General features: G+C 41.0%; 1 protein-coding gene across 1 annotated transcript in view; it reads right to left on the bottom strand.

Moving 5' to 3' along the window:
- Positions 1-24,763, bottom strand: part of LOC138674484 (dynein axonemal heavy chain 3-like) — a 3,367,401-nt gene that overhangs the window by 3,136,748 nt on the left and 205,890 nt on the right. The window contains 2 exon segments of the mRNA XM_069762320.1: positions 11,485-11,602; positions 20,434-20,513. Of these exon segments, the coding sequence (XP_069618421.1) occupies positions 11,485-11,602; positions 20,434-20,513 (198 nt within the window).

Raw genomic sequence — 24,763 nt, forward strand, 5'->3', positions numbered from 1 at the left:
AATGTAGTGTCCACAGGTAGGAATTGGTTGGCTGTGTAAATTTAGAAACTAATCCGCAGCATTGCACGCTTGGCGGTTCCAATCGCTGTGGATTAGACTGGGGTGGAAAGAGATGATTTGCATAGCTCCGCCTACTGCAAAGGATTCTGGGTAAACCTGCTATTCTTTGTATTATGCTGCTTGCAAGTACTTTCCGTTTCAGGAAAGCATCCACTAGAGATATATGAAACTTTTTGAACGGCTCACAAAGTTTTAAGCAATAAAGTAGATTGCAAGTTCAAAATTATAGCAAAACACCTAAGTAAATTTCCTGCAGCAAGATTTGGTGGCAGCAAGATTTGGTGGCAGCAATGAAAAGCGCATAGTAAAAGCTCAAGGTTTTCATGCCCAAACTCCAAAATGCACACTCCAACTGACCCACAAACAAAAGAATAATCAGCTCCGATATTTTCAATCTATAATATATATATATATATATATATATATATATATATATCATATAAATAAGCCACAAAAGTTTTGGGATTTTGCTCTGTGTAACAATGAAACAAATTTGAGACCTTTGTAGGTCAATTGTTGTGAATTCTGTGGCAGAGCTCCCTCCTGTGGTCACAAGTGGTACTTTGGCTGATTCTCTCTGGGAGCTTCCGCTTGTGGAGGAAACTGGTACTGCTGCTTCTGAGTTTCCTCCCTCAGGTGATCTGGTGAGGTCGTTAGGTGCTTCTCTACTTAACCCCACCTAATGCTTTGATCCATGCTTCCTGTCAATGTTCCAGTGTTGGACTTGTGTTTCTCTGGATCATTCCTGTGGCCTGCTGCTCTGCATAGCTAAGTGCTTCTTTGCTATTTGTTGCTATTTTTTCTGTCCAGCTTGTCTATTTGTTTTGCTGGAAGCTCTGGGACGCAAAGGGAGTACCTCCGTGCCGTTAGTTCGGTACGGAGGGTCTTTTTGCCCCCTTTGCGTGGTTTTCTTTAGGGTTTTGTGTAGACCGCAAAGTTATCTTTCCTATCCTCGTTCTGTCTAGAATATCGGGCCTCACTTTGCTGAATCTATTTCATCCCTACGTTTGTCTTTTCATCTTACTCACAGTCATATGTGGGGGGCTGCCTTTTCCTTTGGGGTATTTCTCTGAGGCAAGGTAGGCTTATTTTTCTATCTTCAGGCTAGTTAGTTTCTCAGGCTGTGCCGAGTTGCATAGGGAGCGTTAGGCGCAATCCACGGCTGCCTCTAGTTGTGTTTGGAGAGGATCAGGGATTGCGGTCTGCAGAGTTCCCACGTCTCAGAGCTCGTTCTGTTATTTTGGATGATTGTCAGATCACTGTGTGTGCTCTGACCTCCATGTCCATTGTGATACTGAACTGCCTTTCATAACAGTCAATGGATAAATGGTATGTTTAGAGGAGATGAAATTCATCATTCGCTGAAAAGAACAGCCTACCTGCAGTGAATTATGGTGGTGGCTCCATATTGCTATTTGCTGGGGGTATGAACGATTTTAATTATTAAGTAGCTGACCTATTCTTGATTGCATAAGAAATACTGAGGGCAGCTGTATTTTTTTCTGTTTAGAGATTAGTGGGAGTTAAAGAGGTATGACCTCACCTATTAAAATGTTGTGGAAAAAAAACAGCAAAAGTAAAACAAAACACCACAGGAGAAGATTTAATTCATTGCCCCTGCCCAGGGCAGCCACCCCTTGTAAGGACCAAAAACTGATCTATTTTCATCTAAAGTTTATTATGAACAGAGTCTGATGCCTGCTATAGCTCTCTTTCCTCCCAAACAGTAATGCATACATACAAAGGATGTGGGCTTTTTACAGGCATCAGACTCTGTTTGTTAAAAGCTTCAGATGTTGTATAGAATAGTGTAACATAGTATAAAAAATAGCTTGAAAAGTTACAGTGGAAAGCAAAATTATAATTTCTACATTGTTGGGAATTCTATGATTAATTGGAATTTATATTATTATTCTGTATGAGCAAGAAACGTCAATCTTTATATAACATCACTTGCTGCTTAATTCAATATCTTTAATTTCAATGTTGAAGGAGTTATTGACTGATCCTGTATTGATCATTAGGAATATTGATTAGAAAAATGGCAAAAACCACAATAAAATATGAAGAAGTAAGATTTGAAACTACGCAATGGGAGATTGTGTTGACTATTACATGCTTGTTCCAATGAACCAATACTTCTCTCTGGTGTCCCAACTCCCACTGATGTTTCAATTTCCTGTCTTTATAAAAAGTCAAAAGAGTGAGAAAACAGAAGAGCTTAAAGGAATAAGTGGATAGGTGATCTAACTATCTAAGGGTCATATTAACTATCTAACGCATACCATTTTTGGGGGACATTTTCAACTATTTTATTACCATATTTTTGGGACTGACGTGACTTTAAAATGTACCTATACTCTACAAAGCTTTTTTTTATATATTTTTTATAAATAAATATGTACTTAAACTATTCATGCACAATGATGGTCGCATACAATATGTAAAGGGTCAGAGTGAGTAGAGTGGTCTCAGGTGCTGAGCCTTCTCCACACAGGGCAAGTGCTGGCTGAGCCTCTATCAGCAGAAACCTGAGATAGCTCTTGCTAACCACCTTAAATGTCACTTTTAAACACTAAGGCCGGGGTCACACTAAACATATGGAAACTTGGTCCTATTCTCCCTGCTGAGTGTCGCACAAGTGTTCTCCTTATCGTCATCCGTGTGTAATGCATTTGCAATGCGATGATGCGATTTTCTCGCACCTATGTATCCATATGACATGCGTATGACATTTTTCTTACATAGCACTCATCCATATTCTACGTTAGTGTGACCCCAGCCTATAAAAGACATTTCAGCAATATGATCAGGTTCAGGCATCCGTTTGGGAGCCCACTGGCTACTCCATGAGTGTTGATGCTCCTGGTACTACACAAGCTGGGCCTCAAAGGAGACAATGATTTGTTTTACATTCTGCAACAGGATATTATGGGTACTAATAAAGTGTAAATTAGAAAAATAAATAAAAAGCCATAACAATTTGTTCAACCTTTTATTCCCCAGATAAAGAAAGAAATAAAAAAATACACATAATTGGTACTGTTGCATCTGTAAAAGTGAAATGTAGCAAAATGCAATATTGTTTAATTCCTGATAAAACATAATAAGTGTTGCAAAGAAAAAATTGAAATGCCAAAATGTTTTGGTTGCAGCACATCCCACAAAAATACAATAAAAAGTGATCAAAACATTGCATATACCCGAATAAAACCTGAATACCCCAATAAACAAATATATAGTGCAAAGTGCAAATAAAAAAAATGCAGCTTAGCATGCAAAAACTGGCCACCCTGCAGCCTTCATAATGGAAAAATAAAAAGTAATGGATCTTGGAAAATTTATTAACAAAGTTCAGAATTTTTTAAGCCACTAAAATAGTAAAAAAAAAAAAATACAAGTTTTCTATTCTACTGACCTTGCCAGTTTACCACACAATGCATGGTATAAAAGGGAAGTTAAAGAAATAAAGGCAGAATTGCAATTTTTCGCCATTTCACCTCTCTTTACATTTTTTTGCATTTCAGTAAATTATATGATAAATCAAATTGAGTCATTCTAAGATAGAAACCATCCCTCAAAAAAAAGCATGCATGCGTCTTTGTCAATTGAAAAAAGTAAAAAGTTATGGTTCTTGGAAATAGAGGAGGAAAAAGATTAATCGTTAAGGGGGTTAAATGGCCTGCAGATTGATGAGAGTACCAGGTCTTTCCATGAGTTACTCAAAACTGTCCCAAAGCACTCACACTTGGAGGCAAAATCATTTAGCTGCGACATGAACATGTGCACAGATCATTGTATTATTATTATTATACATTTTTTATAGCGCCATTTATTCCATGGCGCTTTACATGTGAAAAAGACGCATACATAGACAAGTACAATAAACATGAGCAATACAAGGCACACACAAGCACAGAAGGAGAGAGGACCCTGCCCGCGAGGGCTCACAGTCTACAGGGGATGGGTGAGGATACACTAGGAGAGGGTAGAGCTGGTCGTGCGGCAGTTCAGTAGGTTGAGGATCACTGAGGTGTATATAAAAATAAGATGTAAAATCTGGGTTCACTTTAAAATCTATATTGATGTATGAAATTCCTAACAAGCAAAACAATATTTAGGGGAACTAAATGCTGCATTTGAGCATTTACGATTTTATTTTTCAAAATTAGACCTTTATTCTGGCATTTTTTTACACTTGATTCTTTGACCCCTTTACCACCTTAGATGTATAGGTACGTCTAAAGTTGCCTTCCCCTATTTTCTGCAGGCTCCGGCGATGAGCTTACAACTTTTCCAGCACATATCAGCTGATTTCGGAGTGTACGAACTCATAATGACCTGGAGAATCATAATGACAGGTAAGTTTAAGCAATTAATAAACATGGTAAAAAATGCAAAACAAAAAAAAATTGTTGACTTGCACTTTTTAGCAATTTCACCGCGCTTTGATTTTTTTTCCTGTTTCCAGAACACAATATGGCAAACCCAATTGTGTCGTTCAAAAGTACAACTAATCATGCAAAAAACAAGCCCTCACATGACATATTGAAGGAAAGATAAAAAAGATATGGCACTGGGGAGAAGAGGCGCAGAAAAACGGAAACTCAAAAACAGAAAACCCAAGGTCGCAAACGGGTTAAAAGATTTTCAAAAATAACAGTAAATACATGTTTTAAGAACTACAGAAAAATGCCTTCAAAAATTCTTGTCAAAAGAAATTCAATATTTTACTAGCAGAGAGGAAGATTCACTAAGATTTTTTCTGGTGCCATTTGCACCAAAAACTAGTTACCGTATTTTTCGGACTATAAGACGCACCGGACCATAAGACGCACCCCAAATTTGGGGTGAAAATTGCAGAAAAAAGATTTTTTTATAAGATGGGGGTCCGTCTTATTGTTCGAATGTACAGTATCTTACCTGAGGGATGGCGGTGGCAGAGCAGGGTCACAGGAGGCATGGTGTCGGCAGATGTGGGGTGATGTGGTGTGGCGTGCACCTGAGCAGGGTCCCTTCCTGCTTAGGTGGGCGATGCCACGGCCTGGTGTCCATGGGAGGGTTGCAGCAGTGATTACCGGCAGAGGTGCTGGGCTGAGGAGGTGCTGGGCTGAGAAGGTGCTGGGCTGAGGAGGTGCTGGGCTGAGGAGGTGCTGTGAGAGGGGTCCCGGGCTGAGGAGGTGCTGGGCTGAGGAGGTGCTGGGCTGAGGAGGTGCTGTGAGAGGGGTCCCGGGCTGAGGAGGTGCTGTGAGAGGGGTCCCTTTCCCCGGTGAGGTGATGCAGCAGCCCGGTAAGCAGCAGAGCCGGGTGAATCCTGTTGTTATCGGTGGGGGCGGCCATCTTCCTGAAGCTGCGCGTGCGCAGATGAAGCGCTCTGCTTCCCGGGGCTTCAGGAAAATGGCCGCGGGAGGCCGCGCGTGCGCAGATGGAGATCGCGGCGGCCATTTTCATGAAGCCCCGGGAAGCAGAGCGCTTCATCTGCGCACGCGCGGCTTCAGGAAGATGGCCGCCCCCACCGATAACAACAGGATTCACCCGGCTCTGCTGCTTACCGGGCTGCTGCATCACCTCACCAGAGAAAGGGACCACGCTTACTGCGCCTCCTCATCCCCGCACCTCTGCCGCCATGGAAGCCTGCATTGCGACTATTAGACGCACCCCCAATTTTCCCCCCTTTTTTTGGGGGGGAAAAGTGCGTCTTGTAGTCCGAAAAATATGGTACATGACGTGCCCCACTAGCTAAGTTTTAAACTCTTTTGACAAATTACTCTTTAAGAGGATGTGGCTTATAGGAATCGGTTATGCCCACTTGTTAGCAGGAATAGGGTATGGTCTAAAATGAGAAAGGATTCACCAAAATGGGAGAGGTATTGGTTTAATAAGAAAGACTAAAGAATAGAGATGAGCGAACCCAAGCTGTACAGTTCAGGGTTTATACTGGACACCTAGTGACCGTTGCTAAGCTCCAAACACGAACTTCTCCCAGAAGTTCATTTTACAGTTCAGAAGTTTAGAGAGGAGAGAGACATTTTCCATCTTCAAAGTTCATGTCTCCATTGATTTCTGTGGGGTTTGGATTATGGCTCAAGTTCAGGTACAGTTTTGCTACTCGACCCCAACTTTAGACTAAAGTTTGGTCAAACTTGACAAACCCAAACTTCCGCTCATCCCTAATGAAGAATCACTGTGCTCTAAAGTTATACAAAGGTGTAAAGGATGCACAAGAATTATTATCCAGTATACTGTAAGCTCTTGTGATAAACTTGGTGCCTTTAAATTCTGTCTAAGTCTACTGCATAAGTATTAAATAGAATTTGTAAATCCTCGTCTTTGTGTGATAGAAAGCCTAATATTGTCTATACATATTTGACCATCCAACAGTATCATTTGTATTGGGTTCTTTTGACTGTTCTCTAAAAAACTGTCTGTGGTGCATGTTGGTATTGCAGACAGGGACAATACAGATAGAGTCGGATGAACAAGTGTTCTGTGATAGCTATCTTATACATACAGAAAACGTATGAGATTATTTCAGATTTTGATAATATACCTTACTGTCCTTGTAAGGGGGATGAAGGATTATGTTCCCTTTTGCTTTTCCTCTTAACAGGTCCTGATACTGTCTATTTTATTATGATGTATATACTGTATGTTATTATACAATGGTATTGCTACATGGTTGTATGTACTACCACCTACTTATCGTGGTACTGCTATACTGTTAGTGTATTACCGTGTCTTGTAAATACACTGTATTCGCACTTATATTAGGGACAATGTAGCGCACCTGCTTGCCACTAGATGGGGCATTTTTTAGTGCACACAGTTCCTAAGTAGATCATAAAGTAAGTATATAGTTAATTGTAGGAGGGGCTGCTACTTGGCAAGTTAGTGATAATCTTAGTATAGTCCAGAGGGCTAGGGATTCCCGAACAGTCCACACAGGCTATAGGCCCAGGACATGACAGCGGTCACACAATGGAATGAGAAGTGGACCTCAGCCAAGCACAGCTATGGTACAGATAATCAGCGGGTTAGAACAGTTTGAAGACTGAGAATGTGGCAACTCATTGTCTGGACAGAAATTATAAGAACCGGGGCAAAACGGTCGAGGGACCCCATAGAAGCAGTGAGCACGTATAGTAACGACATGGTGCAAAGGCAGAAGGCAGAACAGAAGGGCAGTACTCTCAGTGGCTTTATACTTCAGAGATTAATGATCTTGTGTCTGGTGCGAAACAGACCGAGGGAAGCATACCCATAGCAGTGCTGCACAGAGAAAATGCTGAGGAACCATCAAGGACGGTCCGACCCGGGCCCGTGCTTTGTGATCACGAAAGTAATGCAGGGAAAGAAAATGAATATTGTTTTGTGAAACCCGTGGTCAAGAATGTGAATTCTTTTGATGTGCTGTGCAATGGAATCAGTACAGATGTTATTGTTGAAGTTGATTTGGACTGTGTCTCAGTTTCTCTTGACTCCTCTGGAGAGAATCTCCCACAGCAGAAAAGAGGATTCGGAGGAGCTGGACCTGAAGGCACAGGTATGCTGACAGATGGAGAATATGTTTCTGGGAGGGAAGGCCAGGGCACTGCTGTACCAGAGTGTTTGGCCACGACTACAGCCCTGGGCCATAATCTTACGTCCTGATCACCTTTTTCATGTGGCACTAAAGTAAAAATTGCATATATAACTTCCAAGAGACTGCAATGGCTACAAATTTTTATTTTAGCATCATGTGCAAAATGAAAAAACCAACCCTAAATACAATGTATGCCTTTAAATATAAATATTTAAAACATATGTATGGGTAAGAAAACACAGAGTCAGAATGGTATAGACACCCGTGCCCACAAAGGGGAGATTAACTACAAGAAAGGTTCACTGCAACAAAGCAGGTGACACATATGGATAGAAACACACATCAAGAGTCAATATAAGATAAAAAGTATATTTATTGACAAAAATGTTAAAACATTATATTAAATGAAGCAAAGATACAGATCAAAAAGGCTAAAGAGACAATGAATATGACCAAAAGAGTGGAACCGCAGGTCAGAGGCACAGAAGTGAGTCTAAAATACCCATAATAACAAGTGAGAGTTCACATGTTTGCCAAGTAATTTCATAAGTGAAGGAGTAAGGTCATTAGTGAATCAACTATAAGATCAAAGGGCAAGGAGCAAGAGAGTAGAAGGTAATTACCTCAGACCTGCGGTGCCACGACCCCTTCGTGCATTTCGGCTAAGTGCCTTCTTCCGAGGGAAGAAAAAAAAAAGGAAAATACAACTACTATTTAAACAGTAGCATTTGCAAAATAAATGCCCGCCAATCTATTTACAAATTATAGTTATCAAAAGAAGATGCATGGACTCAATAAAAAACATATATATCGAAAAATATGTGTATTTTATTTAGATAGCAAGGATATAAAACATAGTTTATAATGATAAATAAACAAAAGTAATTAAAAAGTGAATAAAACAGCAAAACTTGGGGGGCATCATAGACGTGGATGAACGTAAAGTAATATCATGGACACTCCTAAAAGAGGGATGCTTATTTTTGAATACTGTGTCCGGTTCTGAGTTGAATTTTATTAATTTTGGAAATCTTTTTACACATTGTAGAGGATTTAATCAATCAGCCACAGAAGATTGAAATGTTCTCATGAGCTACAGCGCAGGTTTCCTCATAATGCATTGCAACTATCCCATGGTAAAGCACAGCCAATAAGGAGTTAAGGCCCAGTCACACATAGCGACGCTGCAGCGATACCGACAACGATCCGGATCGCTGCAGCGTCGCTGTTTGGTTGCTGGAGAGCTGTCACACAGACCGCTCTCCAGCGACCAACGATCCCGAGGTCCCTGGTAACCAGGGTAAACATCGGGTTACTAAGCGCAGGGCCGCGCTTAGTAACCCGATGTTTACCCTGGTTACCATCATTAAAGTAAAAAAAACAAACGCTACATACTTACCTACCGCTGTCTGTCCCCGGCGCTGGGCTTCTCTGTACTGGCTGTGAGCACAGCGGCCGGAAAGCAGAGCGGTGACGTCACCGCTCTGCTTTCCGGCTGCCCGCCGCTCACAGCCAGAGCAGACAGCGGTAGGTTAGTATGTAGCGTTTGTTTTTTTTACTTTAACGATGGTAACCAGGGTAAACATCGGGTTACTAAGCGCGGCCCTGCGCTTAGTAACCCGATGTTTACCCTGGTTACCAGCGAAGACATCGCTGAATCGGCGTCACACACGCCGATTCAGCGATGTCAGCGGGACCTCAACGATCAAAAAATGGCCCAGGCCATTCCGACACAACCAGCGATCTCACAGCAGGGGCCTGATCGCTGGTACGTGTCACACATAGCGAGATCGCTACTGAGATCGCTGTTGCGTCACAAAACTTGTGACTCAGCAGCGATCTCGCTAGCGATCTCGCTATGTGTGACGGGGCCTTTACTATCATTGCTTTCATAACAGAGTAGCCAAGCATTGGGACAGCCATCTATGGTGATTTAAGTTAGTGAGATAAGACCAGATCTCACAGCTAAGCATCAGAGATAAGAATACAAAGCCCTAAGCAGTAAACAAATACTCCAGACAGTAATGTGTTATAGAAATGGAGCAGTGAAAAAAGATGAGTGTAGTAGTCTGGGAATAATACAAATATTCAATCGATAGGGAAAGAGATAGGAGAGGTGCCAGCAACAATGACATACTCAGTGTGATTCATTAGTGATATGGTGTATCTGTCATTTGTTCTGCACATTTGAATTACAATTATACATTTTCTCTCCTTTCATAATGCAGTAGAAAGCAGCAGCAAGGCAGTATAATACTTTTTATCTCCACAAAAAAACATTCTGAAATGAGTATCAGTCAGAGATGGTGTGCTTGCTAATCACATGGGACTGTTCAGAGTCTTTACATTCCTTGTGCAATCCTTTTTTTTGAATGTGGGAATACCGGTAATTGTTTTTTTATAAATACAGAAACAAAAATTCTCCAAATTACAGACATTTATCCATGATTGTCAACCTCACAATGTGTGTGTGGCAATTTCTTGCTTGTACCCCTGTTTTACTAGTAAGTTATACATTGTGTACACGCCACACCAATACAGTGCCTTATCTGGGTTTTAGCTATTATCAAGGAAGATAGTGGATTATATCTCCGCTTCCAGACAATTCAGAATGCCAAATATGGTTAAAGGACGATGGAGGTTAATTCTACGCATTTCGAAGTCATCATGACTGTCTTTGTGATATGTCCTGAAGAAGAATTCATGATGACTTCAAAATGTGTAGAATTAACCACCATCATCCTTCAACCATAATTGGCATTCTGAATTGTCTGGAAGCGGAGATATAATCCACTATCTTCCTTGATAATAGCTGTAATTAGGTCGCTTGCCAACCTGTGGATCTGCGGCAAGTGACATACAAGCCTTGTTTCTACACCACCAGTTGAGCAATTTTTGATCAAAATTTCACATTGTATAATGTGGGATAAAACCCTATTTGCGCTCCTTGCTTTCCTACAGTTTGCACTACTGTTATCTGGGTTTTAGGACATGTACTACTTTATCATTCCCTTCAGATTATGTTTGTAAAAAGGGTTGAATTTTGTATAAAAACAAAAGTAATTTTTTTTTTAAATATGTAGCCATTTAACTGCGCAAGTTAAATAATTGAGGATGAAAAGAATGTCAAATGTTAGCTATAGTGTTGTACAAAATGTATGGTAAAAGAATTGGCAATAGACGTCATTGTGTAAAAGAAAAAAAGACATACTAAAGACATGCTAAAAATATGGCAGCCATTATCAGTAGCAAAAGCACCACCATTACCACTGGCATCAGCTATTCAGGCAGTAATATTACCAAACACAGGCAAGGATAATGATACCTATGACAAAATAACAGAAATTTGTCTGTCACTGTGTTATTAAATGGTTTATTGGTAGCTACCAGGTTACCAACAGTTTCTATGGTATGATCATGAGTAGACATGAGTAAGTCTGTTTGTGTTAAACAGCTTGAACCGGATTGGACACAGTCCTAGGAGACCTCAGACTGTTACACATATTTTCAGGACAATTGTAGGCTTTGCAGAATTGCAATTTTTAATTAGTCGATTAGACGAACCTGTCAAACTTGAGTTTAAAAAAAAAATGATCATCTCTCCTGCATATTGAATTTGTTAAGTGACATCTTTTACTCTAAGGAATTCAAGCCGTCCCACGATTCATTTGAAACCAAGGTTTATCTACCTTACGGTTAAAGTATGTACAATATAATTTTCTTTTCATGCACTACGCATTGGAAATAAGGTTACATGACATCTGAAAGCAGTAACGTAGGAATCATCTTTCATTGAATTCACTGGATAACGTAAAAAGACACGACAATTTGATAATACTTACTTTTGCTTGCTCATTTTATGCAGTGCATTCTTTTTCTTGACAACCTGGAGATCCCGATAAGGAGGTTTGTGACATAACAATCCAGCTGGATTTTCTTGTCTGCACAGCTCTGATCGTTCTAAAAGGTAGCAAATCATTATATCAGATCACCTTCTATAAAGGGGGCACATTACTATTGTAAAAGTGGCAATTCTCTGTTAGTTCTATCAATTCAGTATAATTTCTGGCATGTAGCGGCTTTTTACTCCACATTGAATAACCCCTTAAGCCCCGAGGGTGGTTTGCACGTTAATGACCGGGCCAATTTTTACAATTCTGACCACTGTCCCTTTATGAGGTTATAACTCTGGAACGCTTCAACGGATCTTGGCGATTCTGACATTGTTTTCTCGTGACATATTGTACTTCATTTTAGTAGTAACATTTATTCGATATAACTTGCGTTTATTTGTGAAAAAAACGGAAATTTGGCGAAAATTTCGAAAATTTCGCAATTTTCCAACTTTAAATTTTTATGCCCTTAAATCACAGAGATATGTCACGCAAAATACTTAATAAGTAACATTTCCCACATGTCTCCTTTACATCAGCACAATTTTGGAACCAAAATTTTTTTTTGTTAGGGAGTTATAAGGGTTAAAAGTTGACCAGCAATTTCTCATTTTTACAACACCATTTTTTTTTAGGGACCACATCTCATTTGATGTCATTTTGAGGGGTCTATATGATAGAAAATACCCAAGTGTGACACCATTCTAAAAACTGCACCCCTCAAGGTGCTCAAAACCACATTCAAGAAGTTTATTAACCCTTCAGGGGTTTCACAGGAATTTTTGGAATGTTTAAATAAAAATGAATATTTAACTTTTTTTCACACAAAATTTATTTCAGCTCCAATTTGTTTTATTTTACCAAGGGTAACAGGATAAAATGGATGCCAAACATTGTTGTACAATCTGTACTGAGTACGCTGATACCCCATATGTGGGGGTAAACCACTGTTTGGGCGCATGGCAGAGCTCGGAAGGGAAGGAGCGCCATTTGACTTTTAAATGCAAAATTGACAGGAATTGAGATGGGACACCATGTTGCGTTTGGAGAGCCACTGATGTGCCTAAACATTGAAACCCCCCACAAGTGACACCATTTTGGAAAGTAGACACCCTAAGGAACTTATCTAGATGTGTGGTGACCACTTTGACCCACCAATTGCTTCACAGAAGTTTATAATGCAGAGCCGTAAAAATAAAAAATCTTATTTTTTCACAAAAATGATCTTTTCGCCCCCAATTTTTTATTTTCCCAAGAGTAAGAGAAGAAATTGAACCTCAAAAATTGTTGGCCAATTTGTCCTGAGTACGCTGATACCCCGTATATGGGTGTAAACCATTGTTTGGGCGTATGGCAGAGCTCGGAAGGGAAGGAGCGCCATTTTACTTTTCAATGCAAAATTGACTGGAATTGAGATGGGATGCCATGTTGCGTTTGGAGAGCCCCTGATGTGCCTAAACATTGAAATCCCCACAAGTGACACCATTTTGGAAAGTAGACCCCTTAAGGAACTTATCTAGAGGTGTGGTGAGCACTTTGACCCAACAAGTGCTTCACAGAAGTTTATAATGCAGAGCCGTAAAAATAAAAAATCTTATTTTTTCACAAAAATGATCTTTTCGCCCCCAATTTTTTATTTTCCCAAGGGTAAGAGAAGAAATTAGACCACAAAAGTTGTTGTGCAATTTGTCCTGAGTGCGACGATACCCCATATGTGGGGGTAAACCACTTTTTGGGTGCATAGCAGAGCTCGGAAGGGAAGGAGCGCCATTTGACTTTTCAATGCAAAATTGACTGGAATTAAGATGGGACGCCATGTTGGTTTGGAGAGCCCCTGATGTGCCTAAACATTAACAACCCCCACAAGTGACACCATTTTGGAAACTAGACCCTCTAAGGAACTTATCTAGATGTGTTTTGAGAGCTTTGAACCCCCAAGTGTTTCACTACAGTTTATAACGCAGAGCCGTTAAAATAAATTTATTTTTTTTTCGCAAAAATTTTTTAGCCCCCAGTTTTGTATTTTCACAAGGGTAACATAATAAATTGGACCCCAAAAGTTGTTGTCCAATTTGTCCTGAGTACGCTGATACCCCATATGTGGGGGGGAACCACTGTTTGGGCGCATGGCAGAGCTCGGAAGGGAAGGAGCGCCATTTGGAATGCAGACTTAGATGGATTGGTCTGCAGGAGTCACGTTGCATTTGCAGAGCCCCTGATGTACCCAAACAGTACAAACCCCCCACAAGTGACCCCATATTAGAAACTAGACCTCCCATGGAACTTATCTAGATGTGTTGTGAGAACTTTGAACCCCTAAGTGTTTCACTACAGTTTATAACGCAGACCCGTGAAAATAAAAATTCTTTTTTTTTTTCACAAAAATGATTTTTTAGCCCCCAGCTTTGTATTTTTACAAGGGTAACAGAATAAATTGGACCCCAAAAGTTGTTGTTCAATTTGTCCTGAGTACGCTGATACCCCATATGTGGGGGGGAACCACTGTTTGGGCTCATGGCAGAGCTCGGAAGGGAAGGAGCGCCATTTGGAATGCAGACTTAGATGGATTGGTCTGCAGGCGTCACGTTGCATTTGCAGAGCCCCTGATGTACCCAAACAGTAGAAACCACCCACAAGTGACCCCATATTGGAAACTAGACCTCCCATGGAACTTATCTAGATGTGTTGTGAAAACTTTGAACCCCCAAGTGTTTCACTACAGTTTACAACGCAGAGCCGTGAAAATAAAAATCCTTTTTTTTCCCACAAAAATGATTTTTAGCCCCCCAAATTTTTATTTTCCCAAGGATAACAAGAGAACTTGGACCCAAAAAGTTGTTGTCCAATTTGTCTCGAGTACGCTGATACCCCATATGTTGGGGTAAACCCCTGTTTGGGCGCACGGGAGAGCTCGGAAGTGAAGGAGCACTGTTTTACTTTTTCAATGCAGAATTGGCTGGAATTGAGATCGGACGCCATGTCGCGTTTGGAGAGCCCCTGATGTGTCTAAACAGTGGAAACCCCCCAATTATAAATGAAACCCTAATCCAAACGCACCCCTAACCCTAATCCCAACTGTAACCCTAACCACACACCTAACCCAGACACACCCCTAATTCTAATCCCAACCCTAATCCCAACCGTAAATGTAATCCAAACCCTAACCCTAGCCCCAACCCTAGCCCTAACCCTAACCCTAACCGGAAAATGGAAATAAATACATTTTTTTTAATTTTATTATTTTTCCCTAAGGCTAGGTTCACATTGCGTTAGGGAAATCCGTTTAGCGCTAGCGGATTGCGCTAACACAATGTCTTTTTAGGTGTCGTGTTTAGTGGTCGCGTTAACGTCCCCGCTCTGGAAGATCGGGGATCGGACCTCGGGCGCGCCGCGGACGCTGCAAGCAGCGTCTGAGGCGCGCCACAAAAGAATGGCACCTTGCTAGCGCGAGCCGAAAATGGCACGCTCTAGCGATGCGCTACACCTGAAAATCACATTGCTGTCAATGGGTGTGCTAACGGACCCGTTGCACGGCGTTAATTGTGACATTTTCGCCGTGCAACGCTGTCCGTTAGCGTTAACCCATTAACGCAATGTGAACCTAGCCTAACTAAGGGGGTGATGAAGGGGGGTTTGATTTACTTTTATAGCGAGTTTTTTAGCGGATTTTTATGATTGGCAGCCGTCACACACTAAAAGACGCTTTTTATAGCAAAAAAGTTTTTGCGTCTCCACATTTTGAGACCTATAATTTTTCCATATTTTGGTCCACAGAGTCATGTGAGGTCTTGTTTTTTGCGGGACGAGTTGACGTTTTTATCGGTTACATTTTCGGACACGTGACAGTTTTTGATCGCTTTTTATTCCGATTTTTTTGTGAGGCAGAATGACCAAAAACCAGCTATTCATGAATTTCTTTTGGGGGAGGCGTTTATACCGTTCCGCGTTTGGTAAAATTGATGAAGCAGTTTTATTCTTCGGGTCAGTACGATTACAGCGACACCTCATTTATATCATTTTTTTTATGTTTTGGCGCTTTTATACGATAAAAGCTATTTTATAGAAAAAATAATTATTTTGGCATCGCTTTATTCAGAGGACTATAACTTTTTTATTTTTTTGGTTATGATGCTATATGGCGGCTCGTTTTTTGCGGGACAAGATGACGTTTTCAGAGGTAACATGGTTATTTATATCCGTCTTTTTGATTGCGTGTTATTCCACTCTTTGTTCAGCGTTATGATAATAAAGCGTTGTTTTTTGGCTCGTTTTTTTTTTTTTTTTCTTACGGTGTTCACTGAAGGGGTTAACTAGTGGGCCAGTTTTATAGGTCGGGTCGTTACGGACGCGGCGATACTAAATATGTGTACTTTTATTGTTTTTTTGTTTTTTTTTTATGTAAAGAAATGTATTTATGGGAATAATATTTTTTTTTTTCTGCTTTATTTAGGAATTTTTTTTTTATTTTTTTTTTTACAAGTGTGGAAATTTTTTTTTTTACTTTTTCACTTTGTCCCAGGGGGGGACATCACAGATCACCGATCTGACAGTGTGCACAGCACTCTATCAGATCGGTGATCTGACATACAGCCGGGCAGGATTAGAGCTGCAGCTGCAGCCTGATCCTGACCCGGAAGTGCTCCCTGCAGGACCCGGATGCAGCCCGGCGGCCATTTTGGATCCGGGGACTGCAGGGAGAAGACGCTCGGTACACGGTGAGCACATCACCGTGTACCGATCGTCTCAGGGAAGCCCGCAGGGAGCCCCCTCCCTGCGCGATGCTTCCCTGCACCGCCGGCACACCGCGATCATCTTTGATCGCGGTGTGCCGGGGGTTAATGTGCCGGGAGCGGTCCGTGACCGCTCCTGGCACATAGTGCCGGATGTCAGCTGCGATAGGCAGCTGACACCCGGCCGCGATCGGCCGCGCTCCCCCCGTGAGCGCGGCCGATCGCATATGACGTACTATCCCGTCCATGGGAATTAAGTCCCAGGTCACCTGGACGGGATAGTACGTCATATGGGATTAAGGGGATAAAGCTGATGAGGATAATTTTCTACAGTCATCCACAATCAGAGATCTTGAAAACTGAAACAAGTGCCAATGAAACAAAAATGCAGGTACATTTACATAACTTTTGACTATAATGTGATTAAAGTGGTTTTCTGAAATGCACTATGAAAATTGTGTATGAACGGTTTCAATGTAGTCAAGTTAATTGCTAATATTTTGTCTGTAGGTGAGATTTCTCAGTAAAGCAGTGTCATATTCACCAGGCTCCTAGTGTTCATTGCCTGTGTGACCTGCTGTACTTTAAATACTTGGTAATGTTCCCTTCTCCTTTTCTATAATGCCGGGCATCATCAGTCAGCGAATGCTTCTTCTTTCCCTTTCTATGCTAGTTTTCTAGAGTAAAGCCTTTGATGAATCAGAGCCATAGTATTTGAAAAATACGTTAAGCATGTCATACCACTAGGAAATCTTTTTAAATGGAATCTGTAAGTTGGATCAACCTTTTAAAGCCATGTATAAGGACATGCAGGTCATAGAAACTTCAATCAAATGATACCTCGTTATCTGCAATTTGATGTCTTATTCCAAAAACAATCAAATGTTTCTTAAAATGTAAATGAGCTGTTAAGATCTATGGGCCAGACACTTATCCTTAAGAATCTGCCTCCAGAGCTTGCTGTAAATGAAAGGGGCATTACCAGTGTGAGCCATGTAATGACTAACAGTCTTCTCTCATGATCTACATGTCTCACACTGGTAGCTCCTCGTTTCCTTTAAAATAATCTCTGGATTCTCACGTAGATCAGCATAGACCTTAACATTCAGTTTACATAATAAAAAAAACTCAGATTTCTCTGGGAAAAGACATCAGATATCAAGTTATTATCACATTATTCATCTTCCTATGAGTCGGCTTAGGAGGGTTGATCCTGCTGACAGATTCATTTTAAGGCCTGGGTCACACTTGTGAGTTCAATGCGAGAAACTCAAGCGGGTCTATTGCATCAAGTCCCGGCACTCGGGAACGGAGCGTGCGGCTGCATGTATTTCTATGAACTCGCAAGTCTGGCCTAACACAGAGGATCCTACTTCCATTAAACAACTTTAATATAAAAAAGACTATCTTTCAGGAAGCGAGTGATAGGAAATTAGCTCAGGCTAGAAAGACGAGAGACTTTTGTATTTCTAGCTTTACTTACTGTCTATAGATTTCCATTGCAGGACTTTTTTCAACAAAAAAGACTGCAGTTAAAATTAAACAATACTTGACTTTAAAAAGTCTTGGCATTTATATCATAATTTTTGATGGAAAAGTCCAATAATATAAGAATTCATGCTCTCCAGAGCTTTACACAATGCATTTTCAGGATGGACAAATATTCCATAATAAACTAAATATGGAAAATGGTTATCAGTCTTCACTGCATAAACTGATGACTAATTATAAAGTGCAACCTTAAAATTAAGTTTTTAATAATAAAGTGAATAAATCTTTGTAAATTATTTCTATTTTTATCAATCTACGGTATATTCCTCTTCCTCAATCTATATATAGTTAAACTGAAAAACCCCATACACACATAGCTATGAATGCCTTTTGCGGAAATTTGTTTAGTTAAATATATGTATTTTAGGTAATAGATACTGCTTTGTTACTGTGCTTAATTAAGAATTTGGAAGGGTTTAGTTTTTACTGAATTCACTTTATATTGCCAGCTGCAGAATGAGTTAACTGAGAATCCGTCAGCCTGTTGTGATGGCTGGGTTTCTAGCACTTATTTCTTGTTATTAGCGCCTGTATTATATTTTACGAACATATCAAAGTTCAGCTGAGGTCGTATATCAGCTTATTAAAGTTTAGGAAAAAAGTATAAAGCTAGAAGTCCAACTTTGAGAACACTGAAGGATTTTGAGTTAACTCATGTTGCACTCAGCAATTTGAAGTGAAGCACAGAAGCAGTTTTTAATTAAACTAAATGGCAAAAATTATATTTGATCTAAAATCTACGCATTCAAATGGGTTGTTAACCATTTTACCACATATTATCAATGGGCCCAGGGTGTTTTAGAAAAAAGGAAAAACTGTACTAACCTCCTGAACTGGTGCCATTACTCCGTACTCTGCATTGTGTCCTGTCAGTCACCAACTATTCCATCAAGGGGTATCAGGTGACAACTGAATCCAACTTTATAACTGCTGATTAACAGCATAAGATTAAGGATGAGTAGACCCGTGAAAGTTTGGGTTCTGTTAACTGACCTATTCTTCATTCCACAACTCGAACCCCATTGAAAACAATGGGGACCCAAGCTTTTGAGTTGGAAAATATATTTCTCTCTCCCTCTCCCTGCAACGGACTCCCCCAGAACTTCAAACATTACAAGGGGCTTCCAGGAGAAGTCAGTGTTCAGAGTTTAGCACCTGACACTAACTGATGGTTTGAACCCTGAACTTTTAAGTTAAGGTTCACTTATCTACTATATAATTGTCTAAGGGTCACTTCCATCTGTCTGTCTGTCTTTCTGTCTGTCACGGATATTCATTGGTCGCGGCCTCTGTCTGTCATGGAAATCCAAGTCGCTGATTGGTCGCAGCAAAACAGCCACAACCAATAAGCGATGCGCACAGTCCGGAAGAAAATTGCCGCTCCTTACTCCCCACAGTCAGTGCCCGGCGCCCGCATACTCCCCTCCAGTCATCGCTCACACAGGATTAATGCCAGCGTTAATGGACCGCGGTGTAACGCACTCCATTAACGCAGCTATTAACCCTGTGTGACCAACTTTTTACTATTGATGATGCACATGCAGCATCAATAGTAAAACGATCTAATGTTACAAATAATAATAATTTAAAAAAAAGGTTATTCTCACCCTCCGCCGTCGCGTCCTCTCCTCGGCAGTGCAAACGGCAGGTTCAGGGGCCAAGGATGGTATGTGAGAAGGACCTTCCATGACGTCACGGTCATGTGACCGCGATGTCATCACAGGTCTTGCGCTCATCCAACCCTGGGACCAGAAGCTGCCGGGTACACCGCACACAGGCAACAGGACTACAAGGGCTCCCTCGGAAGGTGAGTATATGTTTATTTTTTATTTTAACTCTTTTTTAACCTGTTACATATGTGGCTGGACAATATACTACATGACTGGCCAATATACTACATTACTGGGCAGTATACTACGTGGCTGTGCTGTATACTACGTGGCTCTGTGCTGTATACTACGTTGCTGTGCAATATACTATGTGGCTCGGCAATATACTACGTGGCTGGGCAATATACTACGTGGCTCGGCAATATACTATGTGGCTGGGCAATATACTACGTGACTGGGCAATATACTACATGGCTGGGCAATATACTACTCCACTGGGCAATATACTACGTGGCTGGGCAATATACTACGTGACTGGGCAATATACTATGTGGCTGGGCAATATACTACTCCACTGGGCAATATACTACGTGGCTGGGCAATATACTACGTGGGCTGTGCAATATACTACGTGGACATGCATATTCTAGAATACCCGATGCGTTTGAATCGGGCCACCATCTAGTTTCTACATAAGGCCCTTTTTATCTGAGTTGGAAAAAAACACTGTTGTGCTTGGGGCTGGCGATTGACTGCAGCAGTCACCTAATACCCTCTGCTGGAAGAGAAAGCCAGGCAACCATGGGTATTAGGTAAAAATCCTTTTATTTATTTATTTTTTTAATTTTCACAGTATCACGGGCCCATTAATAATGTGCTCCAAAGTAATGGACGACTCCGTTAAGTTAACGAAAAATTACACCAGAAGTTTGCAAATGATTCACAACTACTTTTAAAAAATACAAAATAAATATGATGTATATTTTATAATGTTAAAACACACTTACCATTGATAGTGCTAAGTTTGTAGACAGAATGTGTTGAAAAGCCTCTTGCTGCAGGGCTATAGTTGTTGGCAATTGAATCACTGCAAAGAAAAATACACATTTTTAGAGTAAATATGTCAATGTTTTACCCAGACCATTTCAAATATAAGAATAAACTAAAATGTAATACTTGGGTTCCTCTCCCTCCATAAAATTTTAATTTTCTTTACAGCTTCATCTTTTTTGCTTTTCAGACATATGGTTCTTCATTAGTGAAGAATTATGTCTTGAGTATCAAAATGTAAGGAAATTTTGTGATGCCCCATTTATGTAACACCATTGTGTGTATGACAACATAAGTACTCTATGTCCAGACAATACAGACTTATGTGGCTAGGTGTACGTAATAATACTGCATGTTTAACCCACACAACATTTGAACTCCCAATTGAAGGACATTAAAAGAATACCTGTTGCTTGGGAATGTTGTGCAATCGTTGGACAAAATGTTATAGAACAGAGGAAGGTGAACAGATTTATATATATTTTTGTTAGAAAGGATTTTGTATAATTCATATTTTATTAATTGAATACACTACTCATTTTAGATTTAGTAATCAAGTGGGTAATCCTCATCAGAATGGGCACATCCCTTTAGGAGGGTTATGGCAAACCATGAATTTAGACGCCAAGATTATTTTTTCAAATCATTCACTTGTATCCACATCTGTAACAAGTAGATTTATTTTAGTTATTTTTATTTTCCTCACTTAAATAGTGCGCCATTAATTCCACAGTGCTTTATTACAATGTATTTTCTTAAAATAAGGAAAATTGCAAAGTGCTTGTAAAAACAAGAAACTTTTGAATTTATCTCCTATGAAAAATTCTCTTTACTTTCAAGAATGGAAGGTCTTTTAATTTTATACTCTTTGGTTCAATGTCTAGGTAGCTGGGAACATTGCAATCTCAGATTGTCTGATTACCAAGGTAAGGACTAAAGGCCCCGTCACACATAGCGATGCTTAAGCGATCCCGACAACGATACGACCTGTCAGGGATCGTTGCTGCGTCGCTATGTGGGCGCTGGTGAGATGTCACACAGTGCGATCTCCCCAATGACGCAGCAGCGATGCGACGACCTGTAGCGACCTGTAGCGTCCTGTAGAACGATGCTATTTCATGATGATTCAATGGGACGTCCTGTCAACGAGGTCGTTGGTAAGGTGTCAAACACAGCGATGTGTGCTACCCAGCGGGACCTCAACGATCAAAAAAAGGTCCAGGCCATTCCGACACGACCAGCGATCTCACAGCAGGGGCCTGGTCGCTGCTACGTGTCACACATAGCGAGATCGCTACTGAGATCGCTGTTGCGTCACAAAACTTGTGACTCAGCAGCGATCTCGCTAGCGATCTTGCTATGTGAGACGGGGGCTTAAGGGATGCTAGTAGGATCTATGCTTTAGAGCCTGCTCATGGTTGATCTGGCCAGCTTCAGTACCTCTACATTACTCTCATGTTGCAAAGACAAAACTGCCTTTTCTACCTGCTTGGAAGACTGATCAGTTTTCATGAGCAAAAATCAGTCAGCAATCAGGAAGCCAGCAGGCAAGAGAAGCAGTAAGCTGCTGAAAAGGAAACATTAGAACAACCCTTTTAGGCACAATATCAGGAAGTGCTACATAAGCCAGGTAAATATAGTCATCCGTTATGAGTTTTGGCTTTGAAATATCATCATGGTATCTGGACCAGAAGGAAAAGACAGGGATGAGAAAAATTCCAATCAGAACAGGCGTTACCTGTAAGGTATCTGCATGTAAATTTTTAATAGTGCATTTAACCGCATTTAATACATGCATTAGTCATTGTATGATGCTTGTTTGTGAGACAGCTTTCAAAATAAATTCTCTACATTTAAGATTATACTGGTAGTTGAAGGTTCATGCAATACAACAGTAAATATCAGGGGTGTCTCTTACTGTGCAATTATACCAAACCTGGTGCTGTAGCCATGAACTGATGTTTTGCTGGTGCTTTTTTCATAAATTGATCATGGTTCTGATTCTTTTTTCATGTACTCATGATGGTTTTGGTGCTGTATTCACTCATGATTGTACATGCTATGTTCGTTTACTCATGATGGTTCTGGTACTGTGTTCATGTACTGATGATGGTTCCAGTGCTGTATTCAAGTACTGTTGTTGCTTCTCGTGTAGTATTCATGTTTGTTGGTGTATTCATGTACTGATGTTTGTTCTGATCCTGTCATGTACTGATAATAGTTGTGGTGCTGTATTCATATATTGATGGTGGCTATGGTGCTTTATTATTGCTAATTATTCTGATGTGGTATTTTTGTATTGATTGTAGTTCAAGTTCTGATGATGAGTAAGGTGATCTACTAAAGTGCTGATGTTGTTTCTAGGACTATATTTATGTACTAATGTTGGTTTTGGTGATGTGTTAATGCACTGATTCTTTTGATGCTAGTGATGTATTCTAGTACTGATGTCAATTCTGATGTGATGATGAGATCATGTTCTAATGACTTTTCTTAATGCTGTATTTACCGTATTTTTCGCTTTGTAAGACGCTCCGGATTATAAGACGCACCCCAAATTTTGAGGAGAAAAATAGGAAAAAACTATTTTTTAATAAATTGGTGGGGCGTCTTATAATCCATGCGTCTTATTACTTACCAGGGGTTGTGGTTGTGGTGGATCAGGGTCCCAGGCTCGTTGCCGGAGGCAGGAGTGGAGCATTGCTGCAGGCTGGGATGAGGGGGTCTGCAGGGGGCTCCTGTGCTGCAGGGGGGCTCCTGTGCTGCAGCCTGGGATGAGGGGTCTGCAGGGGGCTCCTTTGCTGCAGGCTGGGATGAGGGGTCTGCAGGGGGCTCCTGTGCTGTAGGGCTGTCTCCGGTGCTGCGGGGGGCTCTGGCGACATTTTGTGAAAGGCCAGAGCCCCCGGCAGTTCATCCATGCGTTCCTGTATTACTGACTCCGGGAAAATGGCCGCCGGAATCTCGAGAGATGAGATCTCAGCGCTGAAATCTCATCTCCCGAGATTCCGGCGGCCATTTTCCCGGAGTCAGTCATACTGGAACTAACTCCGGGAAAATGGCCGCCGGAATCTCGAGAGATGAGATCTCAGCGCTGAAATCTCATCTCCCAAGATTCCGGCGGCCATTTTCCCGGAATTAGTCATACTGGAACGCATGGAAGAACTGCCGGGGGGCTCTGGTCTTTCACAAAATGTCGCCAGAGCCCCCCGCAGCACCGGAGCCTTCAGCATCACCCGGGGCAGCAGTGGACAACCCCGGCAGTGGCGGCGGACGACAGCGGCGGCAGGCGGTAGCGGCGGCGGACACCCCCTCCTCCCAGCCTGTAATGGTAAGCGGTATATCCGCTTTGTTAGACGCACCCACATTTCCCCCCCAAATTTGGGGGAAATAAAGTGCGTCTTACAAAGCGGAAAATACGGTATTTACTGATGCTACATTCATGTAGTGATGTTGATTCTGATACTTTCATGCACTTATGCTTTTTTCTGGTGTTGTATCCATGTGTGTTGGCTCTAGTGTATTATTTATATAGATATGAGGGCTATATAATGATTTCTATTCTAGTGTTGTATTCATTTATTGATAAACATTGTGATTGTGTATTAAAATGCTGATGTTGGATCTGGGCTGTATTGTAATAATGTTAGTTCTGGTGATATGTTTATTTCTTATGATAGTTTTGGTACTATAGTCATGTACTGATGATGCCTCAAAAGTATTTTTTAAACTAATATACAGTAATTAAAAACTCAACTATCATGATAATGACGACAAAAAAACTAATATTCAAAATATAACTTGCTTTTCTTCAACCTTATTAACCATTTACTAAACTGCAATCAAACCAACTATAGGTTAATAAGCCCTAAAATCACTGTTCCGAGAAATTAATTGTTAGGGTTGGCGGAATGCACCAAGTATATTTAGATATTATTATTGGTGCGTTCGCAGCCTGGGGTCCACCGTGCAGGAGACCAACCTGCTGCTAGCAAATAGTGGCACAATATGGCAATAGAAGCGAACTCTGTTACTTCACAGAGTCGCACAGAAGGGAAAACGCTGTGCCCTGTTAGCGTCACAGGGGAACACAGCTACCTAACAGAGCAAAAGCAATCAGTGGTCAGGGAGTAGCAAGCACACAAACACCTCCTCTCCGATGGAGCTGGAATTCTAATGGCTTTACGCCAGCCTTGAATTCACCATACAAACTCCTCACCGGAGGTGCCGGTATTCTAGTGGCTTATTTCAGCCGGACCTTGACCACAAGCAGACAAGACCACTGAGTAG

The sequence above is a fragment of the Ranitomeya imitator genome, chromosome 4, assembly GCF_032444005.1.
Source record: "Ranitomeya imitator isolate aRanImi1 chromosome 4, aRanImi1.pri, whole genome shotgun sequence".
NCBI classification, from domain to species: Eukaryota; Metazoa; Chordata; class Amphibia; order Anura; family Dendrobatidae; genus Ranitomeya; species Ranitomeya imitator.